Source organism: Takifugu rubripes, chromosome 10 (assembly GCF_901000725.2).
Source record: "Takifugu rubripes chromosome 10, fTakRub1.2, whole genome shotgun sequence".
In the NCBI taxonomy this organism is placed as follows: domain Eukaryota; kingdom Metazoa; phylum Chordata; class Actinopteri; order Tetraodontiformes; family Tetraodontidae; genus Takifugu; species Takifugu rubripes.
This window is the reverse complement of record NC_042294.1, coordinates 9,215,599-9,225,644: the sequence shown is the minus strand read 5'-3', so window position 1 is coordinate 9,225,644 and position 10,046 is coordinate 9,215,599. Positions and strand designations below refer to the sequence as shown.

General features: G+C 53.5%; 1 protein-coding gene across 1 annotated transcript; it reads left to right on the top strand.

Moving 5' to 3' along the window:
• Positions 1 to 1,234: 1,234 nt before the first annotated feature.
• LOC101071543 (inositol monophosphatase 1-like) lies at positions 1,235 to 3,603 on the top strand. Its single transcript, XM_003976882.3, has 9 exons — positions 1,235 to 1,387; positions 1,848 to 1,941; positions 2,014 to 2,153; positions 2,231 to 2,335; positions 2,421 to 2,466; positions 2,539 to 2,647; positions 2,996 to 3,104; positions 3,209 to 3,360; positions 3,439 to 3,603. The coding sequence occupies exons 2-9, from the start codon at positions 1,879 to 1,881 to the stop codon at positions 3,561 to 3,563; spliced, it is 849 nt and encodes a 282-aa protein (XP_003976931.1). The 5' UTR covers positions 1,235 to 1,387; positions 1,848 to 1,878; the 3' UTR covers positions 3,564 to 3,603.
• The last annotated feature ends 6,443 nt before the right edge of the window (positions 3,604 to 10,046 follow it).

Sequence of the window (10,046 nt, the reverse complement as noted above, 5' to 3'; positions counted from 1 at the left end):
GCTCTGCCGGTGCCAAATCATCCTTTAGCCGCACGGTTAGCATTTCCCTGCTAGCAGAATATTCCCTCTAAATCACCAATAACACTGCAGAAGCTTGTAAACCAACGCAGTATTTCTGAGGTCTCCTCCCAGGTTGGGCCACTGCAGGATTCTGGTGCCACTACAGCTTCTTCTGCAGCTTTTAAACGTTCTGGCCTCCCAGCCGTGACCTGACCCCCCCCCCCCCCCCCACCGCCTCTCCATTAAGCCTTGACCTCAAGAAACCGGTTTTCCTTGTAAAAGGTAAAATCCGGAGGAACAAAGGTGGCTCGTAAAAGCCGGGGTGGGAAAACGGAGTGCTGTCGTCGGGGCTTTCACCACCATCCCTCCACGAGCTCCTCTGCCCTCCACCAGGCCGCCCCCGACAGGTCATCTGGGGGCATTTTCTGCGCCTCCCTGTATCCTCACAACCAGCCGTGTTTTTCAAAAGTGGTTCTCGATCATCATCGGTGCCGCCGGATGCGCTCAAAGGAAGCGGCAACATTGTTGCGTTTTCCTGCTGCTCGGGAGCAGAAAATGTTCTTTTCCTTTCTTTGATTTCATTACACTCGCCTGTTTGGGGAGAAGCCAAACTGACGTTGTTGTTGCCACCGCTCTCCCCTGGAAGACATATTTGATGGGTATCATCTCTACATCCTCTCCCACCTGTCCAACAGGTTGTTGGTTTATTTGTGCCGCTGCGACACCACCACTCCTGTATCCTCAGCAGGTAAACTGCCTGAACCTGTTTGGGGTATTCTAACACGGGTAATAAAGTTATGCAGGGGTGGGGCGATGAGCATCGTGTCCCGACGAGCCTCGGCAGACAGATCCGGACACCTCTGCGCCTTTCAGCCCTGCACGCAACCCCAAAACGCCGTTTTCTACGTGTGGGGTAATAAAATTTGCTGTAAGACGCCTTTCCGCAAGTTGAACAACCGGGCTTGCGACAGGGCCAAGTTGCCCCACACCAGACCTGGGCGGCGCCCCACCAGAAAGGGGTCTGAGCCTGGGAAACCGCAGGGGGGGGGGAGCAATTGTTTGGAATGGTCACACTAAAGGTGGTCCCTAAAGCCCGCACCTGGGCTGCGACTCGTCGGGAGCCGCGACTTGAGGGGGCTCTGGAGGAGGGCTCCTCTCTGGTTGAGGGGGCTCTGGAGGAGGGCTCCTCTCTGGCACCGAGTCGCTGCAGGTCCGCCTGATGGGTGGAGGATGTCCTCCTCCACCCTCTGCACCCGCAGGGCACAGAAAGGAGGGCGGGCCTGGTAATTTTCCCCGTGCGTCATCTCAGGTTGCCTCAGAGTTTTTAAGAGAACTTGCTGAGGCGTCTCGGAGTCACACCTCCAGCAGCCTCCCGTGACTCCACAAGGTAAGACTCCCCCAAACCGGCTGGAAGCAGCTGGGTTTTCTTCACGTAAATGCTCGCGCCTCCCGCTTTGATGCTACCCGCTTCAGTCTTCTCTTTACTTCGGAGCTTCTCATGAATAATAGTGACTGTAAATCACGGCCGCGGCCTCTTCCAGAGGTAAATAAAGCTGACAAATGCAGCGATGATTGCAATTCTCCAACTCGGTATTTTATTTTCGGAAAGTTTTTTTTTTTCTGATCCGGAAAGTGCGCGTGTGTAGCGTGCACCACACCCACCCCAGCTGTTTCCCTCTGTAATGGTGACAGCTCGATGTTCTACCTCTGAGAGGTGATGTGCAATAATGCAGCAGGAACGGGCAACCGGGGCGTCGTTACGCAACCCGGTCTTTTGTAAGCGCTCGAGGAGGTGGGGGCTCTGACACCTTCTGCTTGCTTCTTCCTGTTTGTCTCCTCTCACACAGTTTCCCAGTTAGCTCCTAGTCTGTAAAGGAAATGGAAGATCCCTGGCAGAAGGCCTACGACTTCGCAGTCGAGGTGGCGAGAATCGCCGGAGAGGTGGGTAAAGTCCGGGTTCCAGGATGGAAGTGGGTTCCCTTGTACATTTTGTTCCCATCTGGACTCGTTTAGGAGATCAGGAAAGCCGGAGAGAGCGAGATTAAGGTCCAGACCAAGAGCTCGGCCGTGGATCTGGTCACCAAGACCGACGAGAGGGTGGAGAAGATCATCATCGGGTCCCTGAAGAAGGAATTCGGAGAGGGGACGCACTGGTGAGACGCGCCCGCAGGCGCCGAAATTCCCGCTGCCGCTTTTTCCACGTTGAACTTTTCCCGCGTCTTTGCCGCAGCTTCATCGGGGAGGAGTCGGTGGCCAACGGGCAGGCCTGCATCTTAACGGACAAACCCACCTGGATCATCGACCCCGTGGATGGAACCACCAACTTTGTCCACGGGTAAGACCCGCTCACCCACAGCGCCGGCGTTCACGAGACCAGAACCCGAACCCGGCTCAGTGACGGTGCCGCTTGTCGTTCGCAGATTCCCGTTCGTGGCCGTGTCGATCGCCTTCGCCGTCAACAAGCAGGTGCCGCTCACTCACATTTTAGATGTTTTCCCCACGTGAAATATCCGAAAATTCAACGTCGCCTGCTTCCAGTTGGAGTTCGGGGTGGTGTACAGCTGCTTGGAGGACAAGATGTACAAGGCCCGGAAGGGGAAAGGAGCTTTCTGCAACGACGAGAAGATCCAGGTCTCCGATGTGCAAGGCGAGTTAGCCCGTTTCCTCTTAACTGCTGCAGCTAGTTAGCCTCCTCTGCTGCTAACTCCAGACACAAGTCCATCAGACACGATCGTTGTGACAAAAACCCCGACTTTCGTCCGACCATCGTGGCTTTGAAACTGAAATCCAATATTTGGAAGGCTGATCCGGAAGGTTAGAACAGATGGTTTTCCGATAACAATAACACATTCCGGCTAAATGAATAAATAGAAAGGTTCAGTGACATTCGGTGGCGGGACTCTTTGACTGGTGCGGTATGAGTAATAGCATCTTTGCGTCTATAATTAAACCTGTCGGAGCGTAATAATAATCCCCAGGCGTGCTTCCATTGCAGAAATCAGGAAGTCCATTATCATCTCTGAGCACGGGACCGACAGGCGCAAGGAGGTAGTCAGCAAGATCTTCAGCTCCATGCAGAAGATCCTCTGCATCCCGGTGCACGGGTAACTCCTCAAGCTATACCAGCTTTAGCATGTCTGATTGATTAGCTAGCACGGCTAATGGCTGTGTGTCCCCCTTCCATGATGGATTAATGTTGTCCCGGCAGGCTGCGCGGGTCTGGGACCGCCGCCACTAACATGTGTCTAGTAGCAACGGGGGCTGTGGAGGCCTTCTTCGAGATCGGGATCCACTGCTGGGACATCGCCGCCGGGGCGGTCATCGTTACCGAAGCGGGGGGAGTCCTGATGGATGTGAACGGTGCGTTCGGGCCGGCGCCTGCCGCTCCATTCCACCTTTAAACAGCATCAGTGCTAAAACGGGTCATTTTTCTCTCAGGGGGACCCTTCGATCTGATGTCCCGACGGATGATTTGCGCAAACGAAAAAATCATCGCCGACCGGATCATCAAGGAAATAGAAATTTTTGACGTAACGAGGGATGACGTGCAGACAAAGAAATGAGACCCGAGAGCCTCAATAAAGGCACTGTGCTGATCACATCGGATCTCTGAGTCTTGATTTATTTTTTTTGATCAACAGGAACGAGCTGTAATTTAGCCGCCCGCCACGGTTCTGGCAGGAAGCGGTGAAAACCCGCTGGCGTCAGGACCAGAGTTGCAATCTATAGTCAGTTAATCAATATGATCAAGTGCGGAGTGGCCGGTTATTCCTGGCCGCCAGAGGGCAGTAGCGAGCTGCAAATGACCCACTCTGACTTTACCTTTGTGGTTGAACTTGATGCCATTTTATTTCATGATATGTTTGTTTTATATCATCAAACAAAAAAAAAAAGTGTTTCTTTTTTTTTTGTTTGTTTGTTCTCTCGTATCTTCAAATTAGCAGCAGCGGCGCGACGTTAGAAGGTGGCGGAGCTGAGGAAGGAGCAGCGATGCGAGCGGCGGGGGGGCAACAATAGCAGCGCCAACAAAAGCAGCGGGTGGTTGAGTGGGGGGGCTGTGTGTCTGTGGACATGTTGCCTTTCAGACACAAATCTTTTCTTTGGCGGTTTACGCCACCATTCATCCTAAACCATTTAGCGCGGTGAAGTCAGGTGTGAGGCGCCGATAAAATTGTCTTCTCCGCTGCAAAATAATTGCGGAGCACTTTGAGCCGATGTGAGCGACAGACAGCAAGAATCTACCTGGCAGAGCGACTCAAATACCGGGCGGGTTCGTCTGAAACGAGGCGGAATGCCTTAAAGGTGAGGAGCTGGTCGTCAATCAGGTGATTAAAGGCGATTAGGCCTCGTCAATCCCTGGTTATCTGTTAATCCATCATTTACGGGAGCTTTAATTAGGCTGATTTAGAGTCATAAAAGCAAAGCAACCTCACCAAGGCGCCGAGCTTCGCAGGCTGGACTGTGAGGGCCCGTCGATTTTCCTTAATAGCTAATGAGGTAGCAACGGTGTCAAGTACACGCCGACTGCAGAGGTGTTTGTAATGTGACGTTTGTTCAACAAAAGGGAGGAGAGGAAGGTAGCAGATGATGCTAAATCGGGGTAGATTTAGCCACCAGGTTGTTGCTTCCTAGCATAAGTTTGTGGATCCCTGCACAGAAAAGAAAAACAAGGCGTTAGCTAGCATGAACACGTCACCTCTGTCCAAATTTAGCTCAATCCGCCACTTCCCGTTAGCTTAAATCAAAGCAGGAAGTGGAGCTGAACTGTCCTGAGAGGAACCAGCAGCCGTTTATACCTCAAAAATTGGCGTCCATCTACGTCCGATTTCAAGAAAAACGTGCTCACAGTTAGCGTGACTCTAATGTTCTAAAGTATTGACAAGTGAACAGTTTTAAGTAAGGGATCGACTCCTCCGTGGTGCTTATTTTTGTGCCAAGCGGCAGAAATGGTGTGTTAGCAATTATAATGTTTGTGTTGGGGATCAATAACGCCGTATATTATAGTCTGCGATCAATAGCGGGGGAGCGGTGCAATGGTCTGAGATAGCGCCGCGGCTTGATTTCCTAATTTCACCCAGTTAATGTATAGAAGCGTGTCAGTAAGTGGAACATAATTGAAGACACAGAAAATCCCCCCCAGATCTCCTCCGAGAGCCCATCGTTTCTGCTTCAGCGGAGCCAGAAAAAGAGGCCGAAGGGGGCGGAGCCTGATGCTGCGGGTCTACGGCGAGGCGAAAAGGACCCCAATGTAAGCGCAGCCGCGAGGTCAAAGATTTTCCACGTTTCTCTGCTTCACTCCGGCGATGCGGAACGCTTGACGCTCAGCCAGAGAAATTAGCCGCTCCTGGCCGGCAGCCATATTGACTCGGGGTCTCCTGGTCCCTGTTTTTTTTTTCTGACAGCGTGAATAAACAAATAAGCAGAAGAGAAAGACGGGGAAAAACAAACGGCGAGCGCCTTCTGGATCCGTACCCAGAACCCTCCTCAAAGATGTTGTCCGGGACGGAGGCATCCATTAAAATCTGCTCAAAGCTACGAGTCAATAGCAACGTTAGCACACACAGGCTGATAGGGACCAAATCAATAGCGATAATCCAAAATAATGGCCCATCCAGGCATCCTTACATTCACTTTACCAGGCTTTTTTTGTCCCCTGACATATTAATTGCTCGCTTAAGTGCACTATTTCTCAAGCACTTGGATTCGTCATCTTTGTCTCGTATCTCCATCATTATCGATCCATTAAAGACGCTCTTAATCTTTGCTTTTTAATACGGGGGATTTAATTACATCAGCCGGGCTTTGCCTTTTCCTATAAGCCAGCTAATTTCTCGCGCCGACCATTTATCAGATCTGCCCTTTTTCAAAGCTAGCACGCCGGCTCAACCGTGTGCACAGCTGCTAGCTGTGTCCCCCCCCCACCCCCGGTGTCTCTGAGGGGGCGGAGGCGTTTGTGATGGGCGTATTAGAGATCGATACCCCTGTTGGTGGTGGAGGCGTCGGAAATTAGCGCATCCAGCTGCAGCTGGCACGCAAATATCTGGTTGACCTCAGTGTGTTGAGGGAGGTCCGGAACGTTAATTCCTTATTTTCCTCCGTACAGTTTAAAAGTGTCCGAAGCCTCTTTGATCCTGTCGGCTTTGATCGCCTTCTGCAATCCCAGACAGACGAAATAACAACAACTGGAAGAACGCTGGCAGGATTTGGCATCTGAAGCCGCCGCTCTTCCCCGGACGAGCCATCCATCACCTGGAATTCCAAAAGCGGGACGTCACGCGGCCACTCGTGCGTCGGGAGCCGGCGTGGGCGGCCCACCGGCGTTGCCGCCTCTGAAATCAGTCATCGCTCCTCCGACTCTGAAGGTGGAGGGGCGGCGGGGGGGGGGGGGGTATTACACACGGGGGAGCGAACGCGGCCCGGCAGCGGGGCGACCCCGGAGGGCGGAGCGTCCACGCATCTGAATAATCTCCACACATCTGCATACGTGGGCACCTCCGAGTCCCTGGGCACCAGTGATTCACCGTCTGGACCGCGCCGGGCCCGCGCTCGCCCGTCTCCATGTTTGCTCGGGAAGGCCGCCGCAAGAGGAAAAGAATTCCCTTTGTGGCGAAGTTCCGAGGAGAAACTTCGGCTCTTAATTGTGAAGGCTGACACGTGTGAAGCCGCTGTGCAGCCGAGCGGCGCCGCGGCGCTCTCTGCCTTTTACACCCCTCTCATGGACGCTGTAATGGAGAGCGCCTCAGAAGGGTTCCGGGCTGCCCGGACCTCACCTCTTAAAGCAGAACGTGTCAGTCTGTCCGCCGCGGAGGACTTCCCCGCTGCGAGCTAATAATGTCGGGGTTAGCTGGGATATTTGTTGCTCTTCAGCGCCGCGCACGCCTGAGACGCAGCGGAAAAAGTAATTAAATCCGTACTCTGACCTTTGGCGGCGTTTTGACAGCTCCGGGTTCGGGAGCGCGCCGACATCCACCGGCACGCGGCGTGGCGAGGAAGCCGTCTGGTCACGCACCCGGGCTGTTGTCTGAGGAGGAGGAAGGGAGCGCGGAGGAGCCGCAGGAGCCAAAGATGTTCGTCTGCCAGTTTGTCACAAAGGCAGCGGCTCCTGTGTGACAGGCTGGCAGACCATGCTAGCTCAGTGTCCCCGGGGACGCCGGCTACTGCCTCCGACTCGCCGTTTCTCCTCCCTCGTCTCATTTTCTGAAGAACACGCGATGGAAGGGCAGCTTCTGCTCCAGCCTCGTTAGGCCGCCGGTGCCTGCGAAGCTTTATGGCCCGTGTCCAGCAGAAAGTCCACAATCAACCAGGATAACCCCTCCAAAAGAGTGGCGCCGGGTGAAATCCGCTCAGGGCGTCGTGACAGAGCTCCACACTTTTACTTCAGTATTTTTCGAAGCGCGTCCTGGAGGCTCTTGGGAACCCGACGCAATGCTAACAATTAGCTCTTTCAACAGCAGCAACTCTGAAAATAGTCCTCAGTTTTAGCTTCATCCATCCAGTTTATATTAAAGCACGAGGAGCTACGCTTCATTATCCTAACAGGATGAGGTCGCCCGTGTCCCTCGTGACCACATACAATTAGCAAAAAGCTAGTCCGGCTCTAGCTATAGGCACACGTGACCTATCTGTATGGGTTTGAACACCATCGACTGTGCGAGTCCCCCAGGAGACAATCAAGTCACCACCGGCGTTATTTCATCGTCGTTACTTACCCGTGCTAGCTAATGTTCTTAAACCGATGAGGCCGCCAACATCGGCATCACTGACCAACCCCCGAACGGACCCTCTTTTGTCTTGAGCTCTCGGAGCCCTTTACGAACACCTTTCCTGTTCTATCTTAGCTTATAAATATTCACACTTGCTTTATCACCTTTGGGGAATTTCCAGTCGCCAATTAACCTGACCTGCATGACTTTGGTCTGTGGGAGGAAACCCACGCAGATCCAGGGAGAAGGTGAAGAAAACAAACTCAGGACCAGCTCACCATTAGGCTGAAACACAACAGCCATGAGCTAGCTTTCATTCCGCCCAAACCAGCTAACATGAGGGAACGAGGAGAGTTCTCTCCTGGTCCCGTTTGCGCTGGAACAGCCAGTTCTGCTGCCCTGAAACCAGCAGTGGAACAGTCAGGTGAGGGGACATGGGAACGCGTGTTTTCTTTTTAAACCGAGCTACCACACACAAGCTACAACCTGAATATCGTAGTCCGGATGCGTGTCTGTTAATCTGCGGCGAGAACAGCCTCGGCGCGGCCGCAGGGAGATGCTCCCGTTCAGCCGTAAGAGCATTAGCGAGGCCAAAGGTTAGAGGAGAGCACTGGGGCTCGTAGTTGGCGTTCCGCTTCCACCACCCGTGCTGGAAGGTCAGCGCTCTGAGCTGGAGAGGGAAACTCAGCACAGGATTTGGTAAACGAGTCTTCCCACAGACGGTTGCTGCAACATTTAAGGTTTCTAACGGCGCTAACGGGGGCAGCGACGCCGTTGCGGTTTGTTTGGAAGAGAGGCTGCGGCCCGGTTGGGTTCTGCGTCCGTCCGAAGCCAGCGCTTCGCTCCTGATGGCCGCTAGCAGCTCGTGACAAATGTGGCGTCTGAAACCAGGCCTGAAACACGCCGAGGGTGTGAAGTGAGAGCGGGACGGTGGCCAAACGGCGGCAACAGGAGCAGGATGGCGCCCGGCTAATTCCGCGCAGCGCCCCGTCGCTGTTGCTTGGATACCGCGTGATGCTAATTAACAGTTTGGTGATCTGCTGCTAACTATGTTTTCTTTTAGACTCTCTCAGCCGTGTCGGTTTAAAAAGCCACAATTGGTGCGAAACTGCAGACGAACCTCAGTTCCTCAGCAGCCAGAGGGGCCGTCGTTAGCATGCACGCGCCGTCGGTGGGCGGAGCCTCCTTTCCGGGTCACCGAGTAACACCCCCTCCGCGCCTGCTGCGTTTCTCTTTTTTACATCATAGCGCCATGATTGGACGAACTCGCCCGGCGTTCCCTTCGCCGTCTTTGGTCGAAAAACAATAAAAACTCGTTTATATTTCCCCAAAGCCTGAGCAGGACCCCCGGGACGGGAGCTATTAGAGATTAGGATGGCTGAACTCTCACAGAGTCTGCTCTTCGAATTAAGTCCCCCCCCCCCCCCCCCCGGCAGGCCTCTCTCCGGGCCCATCTCGCAGGCTAATTGGCCTCCGGGTTGACGTTGGGTGTTTACCAGCCGTCCCCTGGGAGCCGGATGAAGCGGTGGAGAGGAAAGAGGTGCTGCGGCTCCCCTACCATCAGCACTGGCTTAAGGCACGGCCCGCTAGTCTTCATAGCCGTCCCCCGCGGCGTCCGGTCAGGACCCGGGCTTGTGATAAACTGGAAATTCTTCTGGGTTCACGCTAGGTGACTTAAGCGCTCGCAGGAAACGTATAAACAGAGATAAACCCCCCGAACCGCTGATTGCAGAGCGCCGAAATGAATTATGGAGAAGCTACATTTCATTTCTAACCCTTCTCAAAAATAACATTATCATGAAATTGCAAAGTCACGGCGCTCGGCTGGCGTCGAACCCCGCGAAGAGTGGGTCCAATCAACGGGAAATCAAGGGGCTTGACATGATGCGGATGCTCTATAAACAAGACCGAGAGCGCCGCTGAGCAAATGGACGTTAGCACGAGGCCAGAAAAGAGGAGAAAACTGCACATTTTCCATCTGGAGTGAACAGAAATGAACGTTGTTGTTTGAGGATGATGAAAAAAAAAAAACAACAAAGAAAAATGAATAAATTACCCGTAAAATGTTGTATTAAAAACACAGCGCCGCCGCCCCTCCCCCGCCCGGCCCACGCAGCTTAAAAGGCCCAAATATTAAAAACACGCACAAATGGGATTGATAGATTATCTCTTCTGCTTCGTTCCGTGACGCCGACTCAGCAGATTAAGGCTCCTCTCCAGCACCAGCGCTGCTCACCAGAGAAACACCAACATTTTACACGTTTAATCACTTTTAATGACGGATGCCAGTATTGTCATTAGATCCCGGACGTGTGACCCCCTCCTGAGGCTCCCGGGTCACAC